Source organism: Erythrolamprus reginae, chromosome Z (assembly GCF_031021105.1).
Source record: "Erythrolamprus reginae isolate rEryReg1 chromosome Z, rEryReg1.hap1, whole genome shotgun sequence".
Taxonomy (NCBI): Eukaryota; Metazoa; Chordata; class Lepidosauria; order Squamata; family Dipsadidae; genus Erythrolamprus; species Erythrolamprus reginae.
The window spans coordinates 92,821,994-92,843,700 of record NC_091963.1 but is presented as its reverse complement, the minus strand read 5'-3'; the positions used below and the strand labels follow the sequence as shown (position 1 = coordinate 92,843,700).

Genomic DNA, 21,707 nt, shown 5'->3' with positions numbered 1-21,707 from the left:
AGGAGGAACCCTTTGTTGTCCAGAAAGAACAGCAGAATAAGTTTAAAGTTTGCTCATGAAAATTTAGACAAAGATTTCTGTAACAATATAATCTGGATAAATAAGGCAAAGATAATTATTTGGACATAGTTTCAGAAGACATATTGGGGGTGGATGGGAAAATGACCTAAAGACTACATTTCTTCATTTAATATGCTGATGGGGGTGTCCTAGAAACTAAGAAACTGAGAATGCTTAGGTCTCCTTTACACATGAAAGCTGGCTGGGTTACTGGGCCAGTCACAGGGCTGCTGTTGTGGGGAAAAATAAGAGGCAAGGGCATTGGTCAGGAGTTTTATATATAGTCAAAGCTGGATACTTCTTGCTTTTCAACCATTTTTGATGGACTTGCTATAATGCTTAGAAACATTGTCCCATTGCAAGGTCCATTTTTGGCTGAGTTTCAACCTTCTGACCCTGATGTCAGGATCCGCCTGCTACCGCGCAAATCTCAGCGACCGATAAGGTCCCACAGAGTTGGCCTTCTCTGTGTCCCGTCGACTAAACAATGTCGTTTGGCGGGCCCCAAGGGAAGAGCCTTCTCTGTGGCGGCCCCAGCCCTCTGGAACCAACTCCCCCCGGAGATTAGAATTGCCCCGACCCTCCCTGTCTTTCGTAAACTACTCGAGACTCATTTATACCACCAGGCATGGGGGAGTTGAGATATTCCTTCCCCCTAGGCCATTACAAGTTATGCATGGTATGTCTGTGTGTATGTTTGGTTTCATAATAAGGGTTTTTAGTTGTTTCATTATTGGATTGTCATATGCTGTTTTTATCATTGTTGTTAGCCACCCCGAGTCTACGGAGAGCGGCGGCATACAAATCCAATAAATTATTAATTATTATTATTATTAACTTACATTACCCTCAAGCACCCTGGGATACTATGAATAACGCACACTGCTTTCTATGATTGGGACTTGCCCCGACGCAGCAAAGCAAATCCAAAACATAACATTCTCACCATCTTCTTTTACAGGTTGCGTCAGGCTTTTCTGATGAAATTGATATCAAAAGCAGAATAAAATAACTGTATTTTCACCAGGGCCAGAAGGTTGAAATCAGACATGGACCTTGTAATGTGACAATGTCCCTATGCATTATAGTAAATCTCTCAAAAATGGCTGAAAAGCAAGAAATTGAGGGTTTGGAAAGGCAAAGTCAAAGCCTGTACTTAAAACCCACCAAGATTTTGTGGGGTGATGCATGCAAGAAACAGTTTAAACATTGCACAATTAAAATGTATGCATGCAAGAATGGGGAAAAAAATTCTCCTAGACTTTACCAGTTATAAAAATGCCTAATAGCATAACACAAGGACAGTAATGATGGTGATACATTGTCAAAAAATGAATACACACACACATGTGCTTTAACAAAAAAAAATGAAAGAAATGACAAGAAAAAATATGCTTCATGTTCATGTTTTATGACCTGATTCTGATTCAGTGTTTATCATCAATTTCCTCAACCTGTTTTTTTCTATGTCCCTTATTTCTGTTCTCAATATTCATCCATTTTTCCTCCTCACAAGCCATATCACTCTTTACTTTTTAATATTTCTTAAATTTGTCAATTTATTTCTCTTCTTCAGTAAGCAAGTTATCAAAACACAAATTAATTGTTCCACTTTTTTGCCCCCACAAGTCCTCACTTAAAGATGCTAATTGGGACCAGAATTTCCATTGCTAAGCGAATCATAAAGTATCACATCATATGACTGTGCCACCTAGTGGTGGAAAATTACTTAACATCATTTTGAAGTGTCAGAATAACCACAATTCATTAAGTGAGGACATTACATGGTTGTCGTTTACAAACTTTTGGTGGGTTCCCCATTGCCTTTGCTTATAGGAGGTAATAAAGTTGTAAATGGCAATCATATAACCCCAATACATTGTGATGTCATAATTGTAAACCTGGCATCACACCCAAGTATACTAGTACTTGTTATTATAATATCAAAAGGATGCATAACAAGAGGGTTTTTAAGCAAGAACCACCTGTATTCCTTTAATCTTTTTAAGGCAAATTACATTATATCACCTTTGAGAAATTATTATGGTTAATGGCAAATTGTCTTATACCAGCCATTTTGTGCAAGTTCCCACAACGCACAAACAAACCGTCATTGCTAGCTAAGAAAGGGCATTTGTCTTATTTTAATGAACGTGTGAGAGGCAGACCTGTGGTTAATTGCCTCCTTTAAGCATTAGAGTGTACTATATGTAGTGTTGTATACATACTAGACTGCTATATTATAAATGAACATTTAATATTTCTGGCTTTGCAAACTATGCAGCAATTAAATGTAGATGTACCAAAAGGAAAACATCAAGGTATTAGAATTATTCCTAGGTAAACACGTATGAAGGCTTTGAACAGAGTCTTCCCATAGAAAGCTTCAGTAAGCTTTCCTTGGACCAGCATACAGTGCAGATATAAATTGCAATGTGGAAAGTTTCACACTTTTATCATTCTATTCCAGTGTAAATAAAGTTCTTGCTAGCAAGATTGTCAGACACGGCCAATTACCCTCTTTGATACTACCAAGTTTCTATCTTACCTGCTCTGAAAGAGAGAACTACTGAGTAACCAAAAGTTTGTAAAGGATTTACCATACTTGCCAAAACTGAGATTGTGTGTAATTAAAGCTGTAATTAAGCCCTTTTAAGGAAAGAAAACTAAAAAATCCTGGAACATCTTACAAGGAATGCTATGTTACACGGAGCAGTAGATGCAGTGTAGCACCTACCCCAGATTCCCTTTCAGTCAGAGAAAAGTAACCTTGGTTCACACCTCTTTCCTTTCTCCCTCCCTGTTCAACCTCTTATTCCAAACATTCAGCAAGTATTTAACATTCAGACTTTTACTTACCTAAGGCGTAAAGATAAGTCACCAGAGGCTGCTCGCTCCCGACTATCTCACTCAGTTGGCCTTTTTTCCCTTAACCAACAGCTCCACCCTGCCCTTGAGCTTTCTTATCCCCCACCTCTTGGGACAGGTGAAGCAAATCGATCATTTGCATAAGGGAAGAAACTCAGTGAGTCCTCCTTAGCTTAACCCTTTCAGCACTCATGCTCCATCAGCTCCGGGTTCTTTTGTTAATGAATCATTTCTGTAAATTGTAGCATAGGAAACTATTAAAAGAAAAGAGGATATGGCTGGCTTTGGAGAGAAAAAGCAGAATGTGAGGCTCTAGCACAATGCCCTCATATGCCACCAATCCAGAAAATCTAGGATTAGGAGAATAGGTTTTTATTTTATTTATTTTGTCAGGTACGTATTTGTAATATACATAGATATTGTATAACATTCTTTATATACATAAGATGGGTACTGATAAGAGGGAACAATTGGACAGGGACAGTAGGCACACTGTACACTCCTTATTAACCTCTTAGGAATCAGGTGAGTTCAACAGTGGACAGTCTAAGGGTAAACTTTGGGGGTTTAGTGACAAAACCACAGCGTCAGGTACATAAGGACGTAAGAAGAGCCATGCTGAATCAGGCCAAAGCCCATCGAGTCCAGCATTCTATGTCACACAGTGGCCCACCAATTGTACATGGGGATCTTGAACAGAAAGAAAAGACAAAACCTTCCCTTTCCCTTGACCTCCAACAAATGGAACGCAGGGGAATCTTGCCTGCCTCAACCAACATAGAGACGGCACTTGGAGGTAGTGAGTTCCAGGCATTAACCACTCTGTTGCTAAAGTCATATTTTCTACAGTCAATTTTGGGGTGGTTCACTCTTAGTTTGTATCTGTTCTGTGCTCATGTATTGTTGTGGTTGAAGCTGAAATAGTCATTAACCGGTAGGACATTGTAGCAGATGATTTTAGGAGCTATGCTTAGGTGGTGCGACATAGTTCTAAGCTTTCTAAGCCCAGGATTTCAAATCTAGTTGTGTATATTCTGTTGTGAGTAGAGGAATGGTGTGCTCTTCTAGTAAAGTATCTCTGGACACTTTCTAATGTATGTATATCTGATATGCCATGTGAGTTCCAGATAGATAAGCTGTATTCAAGGATTGGTTTGCAAATGTTTTATATGCTCTGATTAGTAGTGTGATATTACTGGAGAATAAACTATGTAAGGTTAGGTTAACAACTCTTAAAGCCTTTTTGGCAATGTTGTTACAGTGGGCTTTGGAACTTAGGTCATTTCATGTGAGTATTCCAAGGTCTTTGACAGAGTGAGGGTCATCTGCAAGGTCTTGTATATTCAGCTTGTATTTGGTATTTTTATTCTTTTTGCCAATGTGTAGAACAGAGCATTTGTTGGTTGAGATGTGGAATTGCCAGATGTTTGACCATTCTGACACAGAGTCAAGGTCTTTTTACTGTTGTAAGTTAAGGACAATTTATAATGTTTGTACAATTAGTTAGAGTAGATAGTGGTTTGTTTGTTTATCGCTTAGTGTTGCTTATTGTGAAAATGGAGCCACAGTACTGTAGGTTGTGAATATAATATTACGGTTGGTTTGTTGTGTTAGAAAATTATAGCTTGTTCAATAAACAAGTTTTGGTTTTATGTAATATAAACATTACAGTTTTCTTCTCTTTCTGAGAAAACAGGGTTATTACTTAAGGCAACATTTTCAAAGGGTTTGCAGATAGCAGCTTGCCTACCTAACAAAAGTTTGCATTTGCAAATGTTCATAGCAACTTTGTTTGTTATATTTTGTTATATTGCACATCTGTAAGCTTTTTTTTGAGATTGTAAAATCCATAAGATTAAAGCATAAGATTAAACCATGGCTCAGGTCACTCATTCTCTACTTTCTACGTTCTACTCACTGTAGTTTCCAGTTTGTTTACGGAAGTGTATAATAAACACTTAAATGTAGTTGCAACTTGCCACTACTCCTGAAATTTATTAATAATTGATAAGCCCTCTCAATGCTACTATGATTATTTTAGGAGGGAAATCATCACCATTCCTCCTTTACAGTTTGTGTGTAATATTGTTAAAATATCTGGCAGAAATTATTTTATAGGCTTATTATATTAGACATAGACTTACTATTTAAAACTGCAAATAGTTCTAATTATGAATGACTTTTTGGTATAATTACAAAATGAATTATAAACCATATTTAATTGAAATTTGTTAAAACATCCTTGTGTTCTGTTTATCTTTCAGCCAATACTTTATCTTGTATTTTAAAATACAACTGAACCAAAGGAATATATATTTTATTTTTCTAAGTTAAAAAACAACCATCTTGTAGCTAGCAACAAATGAACTGTTTCCCACCATTTTATATTCCAGTGATAAAGGAGATAGTAATGATTCAAACTAAAAAAGAATTGTGTTTTTCCAATATTAAAATATTTCAGCAGCAATGAACAATTAAAAATGACATTGACACCACACAAGTTAATATGTGTTAATAGAATTACAACCCTGGAACCCTAAGGCAATTTAAGAAGTTGTAATAATAACTCATTTTATAGTCTGGTATTTTTCTGAAATAGACTTTAAAATAATTGCATGTAATAAAAAGAACTGAGTTCAAATTCCAAGTCCTCTTCCATTATTCCATTATTTTTTACAAGAGCTTGTTGAATGTGATATAAGAATGTTGTACTGTACATTGAATAGATTCTTTTTACTTTAAATAATATTTGTGTATTAATGTTTGCTTTCATACATGTTTAATTGTCAGCGCAACATAGAGTCATAGAGCGTTCTTTGTATCAGAGATGCCATGCAACATTTCAAATAATATGTTTGTATCTTGTTTTGTTTTTCCTTTATTTTTACCAATTGTAAAGCAACTCTTTAAGTTTCGGGGTTCTTCTACTAATGAAAATGCATTCTCAAAACCATTTTTCATAAACATTTTATTGAAAACCTATGTAACCTTAGAATTCTTGCTCTTGATTTGTCTGGATGTGTAATAGCATGTAGGAAAGGTCTTGGAACTAGGACAATGGACCAAATGACAATTGCCTAAGGAACAATCTTCACATCAAACTGCACCGCCACAATTCGATAGTGGGCTTGGTAAGAAGCTCAGAAGAGACTCATCCTAGTTTCTCAAGATGAAAAGAAATGGTAGGAGAATTGTATTTTTAAATCTGCAAGATTGATGTTAACTTTATTAGATGGGCTAGCAGGAAACATAACCAGATAAGCTAATTTGATTTGCTATAATCATATGCATTCCATACTAATAGTTAACCTGCTCAAGTAGTTTCATGCTATTAATTGTTAAAAAAAGAAAAATAATTTCTCAGCCATCCCATGGATAGGCATATGTTTGAATACCTCCCCTTATGTACTATCATTGAATGGAGCGACTTAGTCAATAGGATGCAGAAATACTGCCTTCAACTCCTAACTTGCTCAGAGAATAGAGGCATTTATTTACTTGCAAAATTTATATGGCTGCCTACTGTCACAGATGACTCAAGGCAGCTTACAGGAAATAAAAACACAAGCTGGCCCTCTGGAACCAGCTCCCCCCAGAGATGAGAATTGCCCCCACCCTCCTCGCCTTTCGTAAGCTCCTTAAAACCCACCTCTGTCACCAGGCATGGGGGAATTGAGATATTCCTTCCCCCTAGGCCTATACAATTTATGCACGGTATGTTTGTGTGTATGTTCGGTTTTTAATAAGTCTTTTAATTATTTTAAATATTAGATTTGTTATATGTTGTTTCATTATTGTTGTTAGCCACCCCGAGGCGGCATACAAATCTAATAAATAAATAAGCAAACAAACAAACAAACAAACAAATAAATAAATAAATGTTAAAATAAAATAAAATAAACAAATAAATATAAAATAAATAAATAAAAATAATAAAATAATAATGCTCCAGTGGAAACACACACTCATGCCAGCCATTTAACAGGCTCCATGCTGCTCTGGGTTACGTTGTTAGAGCCATATCTTCAGGGCTTTCTGAAAAAGAGTGGTGGGCCATTTAATCTCAGGGGGGATGATATTCCAGAGGGAGGGAGCCACCATGGAGAAGGCCCATCTTCAGGGTCCCACCAGATGTATCTCCTTAAGGGATGGGATCAACAACATTCCTTGCCTCCCTGCTCTAGCAGGTTGGCTGGATGTGATTGGCAAGAGAACCTATAGATAACCATGGTGTCCCGATGGTCCCAAACCATGAATGGTTTTAAAGGTGACAACCAGCACCTTTAATTGCACCTGGATGCAAATTGGCAAGCAATGAAGCTCCCACAGGAGAGGTGATACATGTGCACAGTGAGGTCTGCACAAAACCATGTGGCCCTTGTGTTTTGAACCATCCGGAGTTTACTGATGCTTTTCAAGGGCAGCCCTATGTAGAGCAATAATCAAGCTGGCAGGCAAGTAGGGCATGAGCGACTATGAGTAGGGATTGTTGGTCCAGGAAAGGTTGTAACTAGCACAAAAGCTGCAGTTGTACAAAGCCTCTCCTGCAAAAGCCCCAACTGCCACTTGTTCTTTGGACGGGAGTTACAAGTCCAGTAGAAACCTGAGATTATGCACTGGATCTGTTTGGGACAGTGCCACCCCATCCAAGATCAAAGATGGCAATTCTCTATGGACCAAAGAACCCCAAACCAAGAGCCACTTAGTCTTGTTAGGGTTCATTTTCAACCAGTACTTCCCATGCAGCCCTAATTATCTCCAGGCACTGTGGGAGGTCATGGCATTGCTTAATTCACCATAGGCTGAGATATGTAGCTGAATATCATCAACATATTGATGATATCTAATGCCATGGTGATCTTGCCCAATAGCTTCATGGAGATGTTGAATAGGAGTGGAGAGAGTACCGAGCCCCACAGGTACTCTAATTAATGCCATCCAAAAAAAATCTAAAAAGCAAGGATGGGAGATAGATGGATTATCTGCATGGATAATTAACCTATTCTGCATGAATATTTAACTACATATTAATTCCACCATAGTTTTATATGTATATATTTTTGCTAGTATATTTGTATGTATTTTTTTTTGCTAGTCAGCTAACGAAGGTGTGTAGGAAGCACATTACAATAGTAATGGGGGATTTTAACTACCCTGACATCAACTGGGAGACAAACTCTGCACCAAGTGGAAGGTCCAATGGGTACCTAACAAACCTAGCAGACAACTTTGTTACCCAAAAAGTAGAGAAGGGAGCAAGGGGGATCAACCTTATTAGGGTTTTTTTCTAATTTTGTCATCCAGTTACAGACATTTTCTTTTAATTAAATTCCCTCCTTAATGTTCCTTCAAAAAGTACAACAGCAATTATATTTCTAACTTATTAACCATTATGCCAAAGTGCTTCTTTCTTTCTTTATACATTTTTTCTGTAAACAAAGAAAATCTTGTATAGTCAATCAGATGTTAACAAAAGAAAATTAAAAACAAAACATAAACATATACGAATTTTAGACTTCTCCCCCCCCTCTAAATAGTACATTTACCTAATCCCAAATTTAAAAATTATTTCAGCCCATCTAACATTTAGCCAATTAATACTTGTCTACATTTCTTACTTAATTATTAATCTTAAATTTCAGTCAATTTGAGAATTAAAACAGATCAGCAATTCCAAAATTCATATATCTAAATAGAAAAAATAATTAAAGTTAAAAAAGAGCAAACAAAACAATACTCCAAGCTTAATCAACCCTTCTCAAGCTACAATTTCTTTAATCTAAGCAGAACTTTGAACTGTTTATTTTTTATTTTTTGGTATCCTCTTTTAATCCCCTTTTCCATTTTATTCTTTCTATTCTTCCTTCTAGGAAGGAAGGACTTCATTAGAAAAATAAAGGGGTTATTGGATCAAACTTTGAACACTTGACAACCTAGTTATGATGGTGGCAATTTCCCAGGGTTATGTGAACATCTTTTGGGATCTTCTGACAAGCAACTGCAGGGATTCACTTAATGACTGGCAAGAAAGGTGGTAAAGTGAGGCAGAACTCACTTAATAACCATCTTACTCAGAAGATAGAAACGTTGGCCTCCATTGGGGTCAGAACAGAAGTCGAGGATTATCTGTCTGACCAGTGCAGTCTTTTAAAAGCAGATCAGCAGATCAGGAGTCCATTTTGAAGCTCCACAGAAAACATCTATGGGGGAAGGCAGGTTGTCCTTGACTTACAATGGTTCATTTACTGACCATTCAAAGTCACAACAGCCCTGAAAAAAGTGACTTATGCACCCTTTTCACACCTTCACAGCAGCCCGACAATTGCAGGATTAAAGCTTTGCTGCCATTTCATATTTATGACTATTGCTGTGTGTCCTGAGGTCATGTGGCTCCCTTTTGTTTCTAACCCATCCACACCCAGACATGAAAATGGGCTGCTCAGACATTATACCTTTCCGCCCACACCAAAAAAAAATTATAGGGAACATTGCTCCAAGGTCCCTTCCAACTCTGTTGCTATTATTATTATTATCTCCTATTTTATAAATAGGGATATGATGACTTGCTTCCACTTGTTTGGTATTGCTCTCCAGATATCCAGTTCAATTTAATTAGTGCAGTTACAGTGGCAAAACATAATCTCCTGATGTCAGTTATCCTGTGACCTTATTGCATCCAGCAGTTTTCCCTTGCTTCACATATTTTGTAACTAAAATTAAACTAGTTTTAATAGTTGGTGAAATCTTTTCATTGATTCAAAAAAACCAATTCTAGTACAAATCTACTAAATTTTTGTAATTAATACTATATATATAAACTCTAACATATCACAATATGTTGTACATTGTCCCAGGATTCTTGTTAGTGTACAACTTCTTGTAATTCTACAACAATATTATCTCAATGATGTCTTTAAGAAAATTACACATGTTGATGGGTAGTACTCTGGATTCATTTTTATTGAGATGCATGGATTAATTTATATCTCCCTTCATGTCCACACTTTTAACTGATATTTAGACCTGGGTAAGTTTAAGTCAATGAGGCAGAGGCCCAACTCATTCACTTTCAGTTATAGTAAACTGATTTTCAACACTCATATTTTCTGATTCTGTGAATCTGTTAGAGGGCAATTGAAATTGTTGCTTAAATTTAGAGGTGTCTCTTGAGATCATTCTCTAGGATGCCATGGGTGGGGGTCTTTACAACTAGAACTAGACAGTTGCATATATAGTATAAAATAGTTTGAGACCTGAAGACTGCTCCTTGTAATATAGGAATATCTTTAAATGAAATTCTTAATCATTGGGCAATATGAAGTAATCCATGTCTACATAATCCTTTCCACAGAGGGTACCATGTAAATCGGTACTGTGTTGAATATTGGAACATACTATTTCCAACAATGTCCCTTTTGTCCTGCAAATGGTAATGGATGTGCATCTGTGTCTCTTAGTATTCCAAGGCCAAAAGTTCCAGGTATCTCTTCCACCCTTGCTGAGTTATCTTAACATAGGCATCCAGGTCAACTGCAGTAATCATAATGTTGCATATTAGGGGAATCCAAGAAAGTTTGGAACTAGGAGTTGTTTCACCTAAGCTTACCCTAGCAGTGCAAAGATGATAATCAATTGCAAGGAATATTTTTTTAATATTGTGAACACAACAGGTTGACTCAAAATAAATTGAAAAATCTATTTGGTCTAATTAATACATTTTGTGTCCTGGACAGCTCCTGAATAACATAACACTATTTCTTTTCACTGCTGCATAAGGAATTCTGGGAAATGAATTCCCCACATCTTAAAGTTGCCAAGGTCGAGAAACATTGCTTTAGAATATTGATTCATATGTTGCCTAAGACACCAATCACTGTTCAGATAATGTAATTATTAATATTCTGAAATGTAATAAATTATTTGATTAATATTGAAATCAGTATGGACATTTTGGTGTCTAGTACCAGCTGTTTCTTTGAATTGAGAATTTTGTATTGTTCACCTTGACCAGTAGTTAACTTTTAATGGGCATCATGCTCTTGTTAATCAAGCAAGTGTCAACGCAACAGCTGAAACTCTAGGTGTGATAGAATTATTAAGCAAATATTTCTCTCCCATGGTTCTGTAGATTCATGTTTCATTTTACAATACTTCAGCAGGGGATAACACCCCGATTTATCTGTACATATAGGTGTGAGTGTGTGTGTGTATGAATGTATGTGTGTGTGTGTGTGTGTTTGTGTGTGCGCGTGCGCTGGAATAAGGAAATGGGAAGTCACTTCTATGTTGTTTCTAGGAAAACTTAATGGATATCTATGAACCAACCAGATCAGTTTAAACAAGATTCTACCAGCTTTTTCTTTTTTCAGATAGCAGGTTTACAGCATATACCTCAGAAAGTTGTGTCAAATACCCTGACCTTTAAGCTGCTTGGCCAATTTTTAAATTTATATTTTGTTTCTTTAATTATTTAAAAATCTACCCAGAACTTTTGCAAACAAACAAACAAACAAATATTTGGGTTAGGTCAGATAGAAGCTGAAAGAAACAAAGTAATTAAATACAGATTCTCTCAGCCCAAATATTCATTTGCATAGGGAATACAATTGCTATCTCCCCTACAGTTTTGTAGTCTTTTGTATCCAGAGTTACATTTAGAAGGATAGTTCTAACTTAAGAGATGGTAAGTTGGCATTTATCAGTTGCTGCTAGTTATTTCAACCCTGGATATTGTCCTTTCAGGGTGTGGTCTTCTCCACCTTCCTATTTATAGTACAGGCAAATAGATTAACCTAGAAGCAGTGCACCTTAACAAGGGAATGACTAAAGACCCTGGAATGCACCCGCCTTCTCAGGGACATGTAGTTTGTTTCTGGCAGGACTCCTGAGCAGTTTGAAAAGCCATGTAACAGGCAGCAGTGGGAAAAGAAAAGTGAGTGCCATCTTCATTCGTCCTAAGCAGTTTCTTAGCAGAAAATATATTTCCTACTAAATTTCTGCTTAACACATTGTTGTGAGTAATGTATACACTACATTGTTGTACATAATGCAAGAATTTGTTTAGAAATTGATTGAATGAATGAGGTGTGCATGCATGCACACACACACATTCTAAATCAAAGTAAGGCTCTATATGCCTAAAGGTCTTTGACTTTTATTTTTATTTGTAGGGAAAATACCCTAGAAACCTCATAACTGCTGGCACTGAGAAATCTACATCCAGTGTGCGGCTTCTCTGGACTTACCCAGTGCAAGAGGTAAGATATGAATGTTTAGAATTCTAATATTCTCTTTTCTTTGCCAGAGTTCAAAGGAAGATTTCAGGCAGCCAAGTTCAAATCAGATGAACTTTGGCTTCCTTAATGATATATTAGAGTACCAAGTTAGGGCCCTGCTGGTTAGCCATCTATCAATCTGACTTGGTGCTCTTTTTTTGGAAGGGTGTGTGTGTGTGAGATACCCTAAGTCCTTTATTAAAATAAAAAGTAGAAAGATTTGTTAAGCAGCAAATCTTGGCAACTGTGGCTAAGAACACCTTTGCATGAGCCATTTATGCTCATATCTATCTTGGAGGCCTTTAAGATAGTCACTTTGGTCATCTTGCAATTAAACTACCGCAATGTATTTCATATAGGAACACCTTTGAAGACCACTTAGACCACTTAGATGTTATACTGGTCCAATGTAGGCATGGAACGGGCAGTGATGGGCAATTCACGAATTCTCATGCTAACCTTTGCTCTGTGAGCTGCACTAGGTGCAATTCAAGGAAGTAAAAAGCCCTTTACAGCATAGGGCCTGTTAAGGGAAGGACCACGGATCTCCTTTATGGTTCTGGATAGTCTAATATAACTGTTATGATTTGAGTCCCACTGATTAAACAGTGTCATCTGGCAACATCCAAGAAACGGGCCTTCTCCATCATGAAACATGACCTCAGCCAAAATTTGTACAACCTCTCCCCCCACTCTCTTTATACAAGGACTTAAACCCACCTCTTCCCTAGACCCTGGGTTAGAATGAGAAATAGCTCCCTTTGTGGGATCTGTTGTTGTTTAATTGAGGGTTTCCCCCTCTCTTTTGGATGATATATTTTGCTTTTTTTTAAAAAATGTTTTAATGAATTGCATTCTCTGTCAAAGCCATGAAGAAAGTAGAATCAGAGGAGGATTCCTCCCAGTTTGGACCGGTTCGCCCAAACTGATAGCAATCTGCTGGTGATGTCACAATGACATCATGGAACTGGTTCAATCAATGCCGGTCTGTGGGCACCACCCTCTTTTATTTGTTTGTTTTTATTTCTTTTCTTTTGAGCATGTGCAGAAGCCGAGTTTCTAGCACTGTGCATGCAGTCGCCATCTGGTTTTCAGGTTTTTTTGGAACTGCACATCTGCATATGCGTGAAGTGTGCATGTGCCCACACAGTGCCCCCACGTGGCGCAGGAGGAAATGAACCAGCAGTGAAGTAAGTTTGAACCCACCCCTGACTGGAATGGTTTATAAATTTAATAAATAAAGTAAGAGAGCTTCTCTCATATCTTCATGGAAACAGGAAGAACAAAAAACACTGAGTGAAAACAGTCATCTACACATTACTAAAGCTCTTGTATCTGTAATTTAACTGGGCACAAAAGTGCATTGTAGGCAACAATTTTTGAACCAAGGTGGTGGTGGTGGTAGTAGTAGTAGTAGTAGTAGTAGTAGTAGTAGTAGTAATAGTAGTAATTTTCAAAAATAAAAATAAAATAATAATAAAAAGTTAGAATAATAAGAAAAATAATAGAATTTCTCCAAAACTGGAGACCATGGCTTCTGTGGAATTTAAATTTAGAATTTTATAAAACATTTTATGATATAAAAATTATCATAAATCATTTTATGACATGGTACAAAATATGATAAAACATTTCTTGTGGACAACTATTGTACTTATGTTTGACTCGCCATACAGTTTCAACTAGGGCTACATTCTAAGTAGATATCTGAATATCTCCTTGAAATTTTTAAAAAAATTGTGATGAAAGCATTATATCGAAGCCCTTCAGCTTCATTGTTGAAGGCATTAAGGAATCTGATAAGTAGTATTTCTGAAACAATCATAGTAATGGATTCTAAAATCCATTTTTACAGATTTGTATTTGCACTTGCGCATAATTCTTCTACGCATGCACATAAATGTCCTAGGTGGGTGGAGCCTCCCCCACTGCTGCTATTGGTTCGCAGAATTGGGCCGAACAGGGAGCAGCCCACCTGTTGGTCATGGTTTGTCTAGTATAATCTAAAACTTACTCCAAATACTAAACTTTATAAATTGGAGGTTGACAGTGATAGTATTTCCCCCCCAATTCGCTAGTGTTGTAATTGTGCTCTGTTTCTGTTTATGGAGATCTGCATATGTTTATGTAGGAGAACATTAGAAAACGTATAAGGTTTTTAAAAGCTTCTTTTATCACTTTCTTCTGCCTCAATTAGAGACCAAGCATAAGGAAATAGTATCCCCTGCTGGGGATAATCAGTAGGAACTACAGTAATACTCTACATGTGTTTAAATTTGTACTGTACTCCATGTTTTCTAGAACTTTCACTTCACTGCATGGGAATTTTAGTTATAACATATTTGGAAGGTGCCAGGTTGCTCTCTAAGTAATATTTTTCTAGTATTGTTTGTGGCAATTCAACTTGCTTCCTTATGGGAAAAAATAATGTGCTGTATGTCTGCCTAGTTATATAATATGGGATATGAACTAAAATAACCTCATATGGTTCATCTGGATCAAAATATGGATCATTCTACAGTAATTTAGTGACATTACAAATATTTAGTGACATCAAAAAATAAATGCTGTAATTGAAAAGTGAGTTAGAGGCTAGAGGAATTTATTTATTAAATTATTTCGATGACAGTAGATCAGAGCAGAAAGACTCTTAACTAAATTAGAAAAAGGAAATTAATTTACAAGAGTAAGCCAGACATGAATTCTTTTTAGTTACTGTATTGTACAGAAATTGTATTTCAATTTTGTCAACAAAAATAATTTAGATGGTAAAGAAATAGGGGAAATCAAAACTCATGGTCAGTCAAAAAGGAATTAAGTGTCTATACATCAACACAGAGAATGAAGAATAAACAGGATAATTAGAAATTCAAATAAATGAGGTCAGTGGGATGAAAACCACATATGTAACATACAGCTAGAGGGATTTAAATAATTAAAAAAACAGGCTAAATAAAAAAGGAGATGGAGTTGCATTATCTATAAGAAATAACTACATCTCTACAGAAACAAAACACAGCAAAAATTAAAACTGTCTTGAATGCATTTGCATCAATATTAAAGGGAGGGGAGGACATTGCCATACATGTATACTATAGTTGTCTAACCAAACAGAGGAAATAGGTGAAATGTTTCTTAGTTAATAAACTAAGAAATGTACATAGTAATCTAGGACTTTAACTACCCTGACATCAACTGGGAGGCAAAATCTGCAGTAAGTGGAAGTTTCGTAATAGCAATAAGGATTGATGGCTAATTAGAGAAACAATATGATTACCTCATGTATGTCAGACTGCAGTTTGATCAGCAGGAATATGCTACTTAAGGTATCTATAGGCCAGACTGAATTATTTATCAAGATGCTAAGGGCTGGAGGCAAAGCAATGAAACTAAAGTTTCATTTGAAGTTATACATCATGTACTATATGAAGCTCAGCTACCCTGCTGTCTTCTCTCTCTGCAGAACTGGGACAACTCTTTATTTGTTTATCATTGCATAGAAAATGGGAACTGAAAGTTATTGGAATCATGCTTCCAAGACTATTAATTATGAGAAACAGCTCCTTGATTAGATAAACAGATACTTGAGTTACTTTCAGTATTGGTCCCAATGTAATAGGTTTGTGTGGGAAAGTTTTTGTTTCTTCTGCCTGACAAGTTGTATCTTAGTTTGAAAGGAGCATACCTATTTGTCTGTATGTTGTACTATGATTATCTCCAAAATTACTAAACTCTTCCTTCATATATTATTTCAATGGATTAATTAATAATTAATATCAATCAATGATCAATGATCAATTATTCATTATTCATCATTATTATTATTCTGTCAATACAACACAGCAAACAAGATCACTATGCTGGATTTCGTATTTCATCACCAGTCAGGTGCTTCCCAAGCACCTAGGACTGCGTGATGTAGTTATTTATTATTATTATTATTATTATTATTATTATTATTATTATTATTATTATTTAGATTTGCATGCTACACCAAGTCTTCGGAGAGGAGCGGCATACAAATCTAAATGATAATAATAATAATAATAATAATAATAATAATAATAATAATAATAATGAAATGTGGCTACCTAGTATGTTGTTCAGTATATATACATGTCAATAGGGGTTCTAAAACCCTTTACTGCTGGTTTGCACTTATGTTTGCGAGGCTTCTGCTCATGCGCAGAGGTGTTCCAGGTGGATGAGGCCTCCTGCCACCAGTGCTACTGGTTCTAAGAACCAGGCCAAACCGGGAGCAACTCACTGCTGATACATATGTTCTTATACTGTACATGAACCAGATACAAGCCGGAGTTTGGATTGTGATCTTGGACACTCATTTGCTCATTCTGAGAATTCATTATATTCTGAGGTATAGAATCCCTCCTTTTCATATACTGTAAGAAAAAAACTGTCTTTTGCCCAAGGTGAGGAACCCATGTTATGAGCTATTGAATGAACAAAATTGTTGGCCTTTCTGCAACATTCCGAGGCACAAGCTAGTTTACCTCACTTTACCTTAGCTTAATATATTGTGTGAAGCCAGCTTGTGTGTATGGTTATGGTTGATGAATGGATGTAAGAAATCATACCCAGTTACTTTTCTCAAACAATATTGTAATACTTTGGAAAATAAGTGAACAACATTATATCATAATATTTGTGTGTAAACACATAATTGAATGCTTGTCCTAAGAGTTTTTCTTAATATCATATTTCTCAGGGCTGGCACTAGGAGTTTTAACTTGGGAGTATCCTACCTTAAGATCTCCAGTCAGAAATGGCAGAATTTTAGACAAAATATGCTAATATAGCAAATTGGAGACATCAATTGCAGAGAAGTTTGGCAAACGTATCTGTAATTGAACTGAGATCAGAATGTCTTTCAGCAAAGAAGAGAAGATTCTGGGGAGAGTTGCATCCTATACAAATAAGGAAAACTCGGAATTTCAATAATTCCTTAGCAGGTATTCTATTGGTAGCAGAACAGTCTATTCTGAGGAGACTCGCAGGAGACGAGGCTAAATAATAGGCCAGAGACAAGGGTAGAAATGACATAAGAACATAAGAAGAGCCATGCTGAATCAGGCCAAAGCCCAGCGAGTCCAGCATTCTGTGTCACACAGTGGCCCTCCAATTGTACATGGGGATCTTGAGCAGAAAGAGAAGGCAAAACCCTCCCTTTCCCTTGACCCCCAACAAATGGTACTCAAGGGAATCCTGCCTGCCTCAACCAACGTAGAGGTGGCACATGGACAAATGAGTTGTTCTCAACATGGCTAACACTAACTGTGGGTTTGAAGCAACTGTTATTTCTAGTCTCACCTTTGGCTTCTTCAAATGTGGCATGGTCAGATCTAATTAATCTAAAATTCCCATAACTCCACAGTCAGTGTTCCCTCTAATTTTTTTTTTGGGGGGGTGGGCGGAAAAGTATAGTGTCTGAGCGGCAGTCCCTTTGGGACTGGGCGGCACTCTTTCCCTCTCACTCTTTCCCTCTCGGCTTCTGGGCAGGATTGAAAAACTCTGAGTTGATGATGATTTTTAAGTGAGCCATTGCTCACTGCTCAGCTTAGAGGGAACTATGTCCACAGTTTCAGGAATTGTGGAAATTGCAGTCCAATGAGTTCTGGAGGCAGACATAAATGCATTTCCCACATTAATATCTTCCAGAATCTACTGGATTATAATTCCCATAGCCCCTGTATTAATATTCCCATTAAAATAAAATAAGGCAATATATAGACTAACACATTTGGGACATAGGAAATAATATAATAAATTGTCATAGGAAATAATGATAATAAATTTTCACAGTACCTCTTTGGCACAGCATTCCTGCACGTCTTGTATCACTTGGTCCTTCACCAATTTACAGATGTTTTCAGAACTGTTCTTCAGAAATGAGTGAGGATGAGTCCATGAAGCAGCTTTGTACAATCCTGAGTTCCCCACACTTGCCTGGGTGGGAGGCGTGAATCTTGGCAAGTCATTCAGAGATAGAGCAGGCCTCATGTGCTCAGCAGAACCACCTTGACAGGCCAGGGGATGATTAGAGTCTGTCAAGTAAAGTGGCTTAAGAGAACTGTATGAGGCACTGAGAGAGGGCTGTGTGGCTCTTGCTGCTCTAGATGTGGGTAGATTCATCCCATTATCTTCCAGAGACATCACTGTTCCCATCTCTAGAGAGCTGGAATACTTCTGTGACATATCTGTTTTGCATTCTTGAACAGCTGACACAAATCGATATTCATACTCTGGCAATTTATCATTGGCAAGTCCAATAGGGGTCCCTAAATTGATAGCCTCCATTTGTGTTGTGTGACATGGCCTTTCAGAAGGCATAAAGGGGCTCAACTCTCTAACATACTTAGCTGGGATGTAAAAAGGCCTGGAGTTTTTGCTCTTCCTAACATGCCACCAGTGGTCGTTGGTTCGCCTTAAAAGCATGTATCTCTCATTGGGTTTGATCGTGATGAGTTGGCCATCCTTGGAGGTATATTCAAAGTCATATTCCACCAGCACATATGTCTCCTCCTTTCTGCCTGGTGATTCCATCGTTAGTGTCACAAGGTGTAGTTTTTATGTCCCTCTGAAAGAAAAAAAAGTTTGTCAAGCATGACTTTACAGAGGCCTGTGCATACTTAATTCCAGGAGGAAGGATAGAGTTGTTTTATGAGAGAATTCTGCTGTCCAAACAAATGATACACATGTACCAATTTTTGCATCATTATTCTTCTCATCCTTGACAAGATAATCTAATGCTCTTCTACCACTACCACTTGTAATTTGTTCTCTCTCTCCTTCCCTCTCTCCCTCTCTCCAGATGCATAGGATAGTCTCTGCAAAATACTGCCAAGAATGATGCAAGTAGTGTTTTCAGGACAAAGTTCAAACCATTTCCAACATTGTTTTAATGTCTATAAGTATACAATATAGGCTGAGATGATTCACTCAGGAAGCCGGGGCTGAGTGTGGTTGTGGGGCTGGAAGGGAAGATTGTAAGGAAATATTATAGAGGAAATCTCTGATTGCTTCACAACTTTTTTCTCCTTTTGTTGTTGACTTCCTCAGGGATACATGAGTAAGGGGGTAGTGATGCCATTTTGTCCTCCTCACATCAAAATATTTCTGGTTTGCCCTGAAATTCTATTTTTTCCCCTTTTAAAATAGGTGAAAGTAATCCAATCTGTTTTTCCTTCCTAGCATTTCAGACTTTTCCCTTTGGGCTTGGCTTGTTCTTCTGCTTGTACTTTGTTTACCAAAATACATGATGTTTAGAAAAAAAATTCTTTTCCTTTAAAATCATTCAATATTTAGGGTATTTTGGAGCAGCCCTTCAGATTTCTAGCTGGCTTGCAAAAGATAAACAACACAATTCCTACAATAAAATATACATTTTCATGGTGAAAATGTCAATGCGCATGAACTGGAATTCCTTCCATATAGATTATCTTCCCATCTAGAAAATGAAGTGTTTAAAATTAATTTCTTTTGAAAACTCTTTCACTACCAACTACAACAGAGGTTTCTAACATTAGTGAGACAGGATATTTCTCTGATATTGCAAACTAGATAAGAACAAAGTTCTATTTGTCCCAGAAATTTGTTTAAAACTCTGGCTGAATAGATCCTCCTAGAAGTTTACAAAGCCAGATAACATTCTTAGATTTTTAAAATTTCTTTTTAAAACAGAGTTTAGGATTACATATCTACTCTGCAGTTTTAACAATACAATTTACAGTTACCATATACCGTAGTTTTTCTTGTCACACCCTTAGTACTAAATATGTCCAATTATAACTATGCATCGAAGAAGCCACAGATTTATATAATAAAACACTACTTATTTTATTAGATTTTCCATTTTGTTAACTATCTGTCAGGGTTCCAAATAGCATCCAAAACTAAATCAGAGTCCAAGGTGAAATATTCCTCAAAGTTCTAATTTATTAGCAGCGCAATGTTGGCACATCTGGGAGAAACCCATATCTAAAGTCCGAGGGGTTTCTCCACCCAGTTGAAAGTTCAAGCCCTTGTCCCCACATCCCCAAGTCCATCATGTTAACCAATCTTCTTGTTGAATATGCATTGGGGTAATGTAAATAGTTGAATGTGGATTGCTACAATATGATTGGTTAAGAAAGTGACAGTTGCGTTTAAGCGGGAAAATGAAAGTATAAGAGGCGAGCTGACATTGTTTCTGTCAGTCGCGTCTAGAGCTGAAGTCACTATTGCAATGTTCTTTCCTGCTGCCGAGAATAAAAAGTTTTAAAAAGAGCTGACTGCCTCAGTATTCTTCACTGGCGATAAAGAAGGTTGAACCTACGTTCCTTCATCATGGACAGCCTGCCCGTCAGATGAGCTCCCGACCCCTTTGAACTCGACACTGGGGACCGTTCCACGACTTAGGCCCAGAACAACCAGTGGAGACGCTGACGAGCCGACCTCCTCTTCAGCCGATTGCCAGAACTCAAATGATCTGCGCAGGTCCGAAAGGATTGTACGCAGACCAAGCCGATTGGGTGATTTTGTCACATGGCTTTCTGTATAACCTTTTGCTGAACCAAGAAGGGAGGGGTGTTGAATATGCACTGGGGTAATGTAAATAGTTGAATGTGGATTGCTACAATATGATTGGTTAAGAAAGTGACAATTGCGTTTAAGTGGGAAAATGAAAGTATAAAAGAGGCGAGCTGACACTGTTTCTGTCAGTTGCGTCTAGAGCTGAAGTCACTATTGCAATGTTCTTTCCTGCTGCCGAGAATAAAGAGCTTTAAAAAGAGCTGACTGCCTCAGTATTCTTCACTTCTTCTCCCAACTTGGTAGCAACTCCCATCTCCTTCCATGCAGGTATCAAAGTGTAAAGATAAAGGGTGACCTTGACCATCTAGAAAGAATTTGTTAAGGCTACATGCATGCATCCTCATGCAGCTACCCCTCCCAAATTCTCACAGCTAAGAATACATTTAAAATAGCATAAAGTGTGGCAGGCCAAAGATTCCAACTAAAATGGTTTTTGGCCTGACATAATCATCATGAGCTCTTAAACAACACCTAATTAAATATCCTGTTCACTCTGATCATTTTATTTAAACTTTTATTTTCAGATTGAAATTATTTTATTTCCTTAAGAATGCCCTAATTTTGTCAAGTAATATGTAAGATGTGCAGTTTGATTGATTTGTTTATCTAATTGGCTAATCAGTATCAGTTTTAGGTATATAAAGTGTTTTATGGTCATTGATTGAATAAAGATTCTTTTTCATTCGGGAGAAATAAAATTGAAAGAATATAATATTCCCAAAAATTATTCCCTCCCCCAGGTACTTATTTTTTCAACTATATAAAAGGCTGAAATAAATATTTTGAACAAAAGGTTACCGTAATAACATTTATTTTGCTATTGCATTTAGGTTACAAATCTCTGAATGTCTTTGAGCTTAATTCACAACATTACTCTTAGAAAAACCTACCACTCCCCCATTGAGGAAGCCTACT

The 21,707-nt window shown here is 37.0% G+C and overlaps 1 protein-coding gene and 1 long non-coding RNA gene across 2 annotated transcripts in view; one reads left to right on the top strand and one right to left on the bottom strand.

Annotated features, from left to right (window-relative positions):
- The window catches only part of LOC139153477 (rho GTPase-activating protein 27-like), a 49,933-nt gene that overhangs the window by 25,998 nt on the left and 2,228 nt on the right, over positions 1-21,707 (bottom strand). Inside the window, exon 2 of the mRNA XM_070727455.1 lies at positions 18,027-18,798. Coding sequence (XP_070583556.1) covers positions 18,027-18,764 — 738 coding nt within the window. The 5' untranslated portion in view covers positions 18,765-18,798. The remainder of the gene's footprint in view (positions 1-18,026; positions 18,799-21,707) is intronic.
- On the top strand, positions 3,215-20,484 carry LOC139153478 (uncharacterized). The gene is made up of 4 exons (XR_011556839.1): positions 3,215-3,321; positions 5,957-6,110; positions 12,099-12,185; positions 19,033-20,484. It is a non-coding gene; the product is annotated as an uncharacterized lncRNA (long non-coding RNA).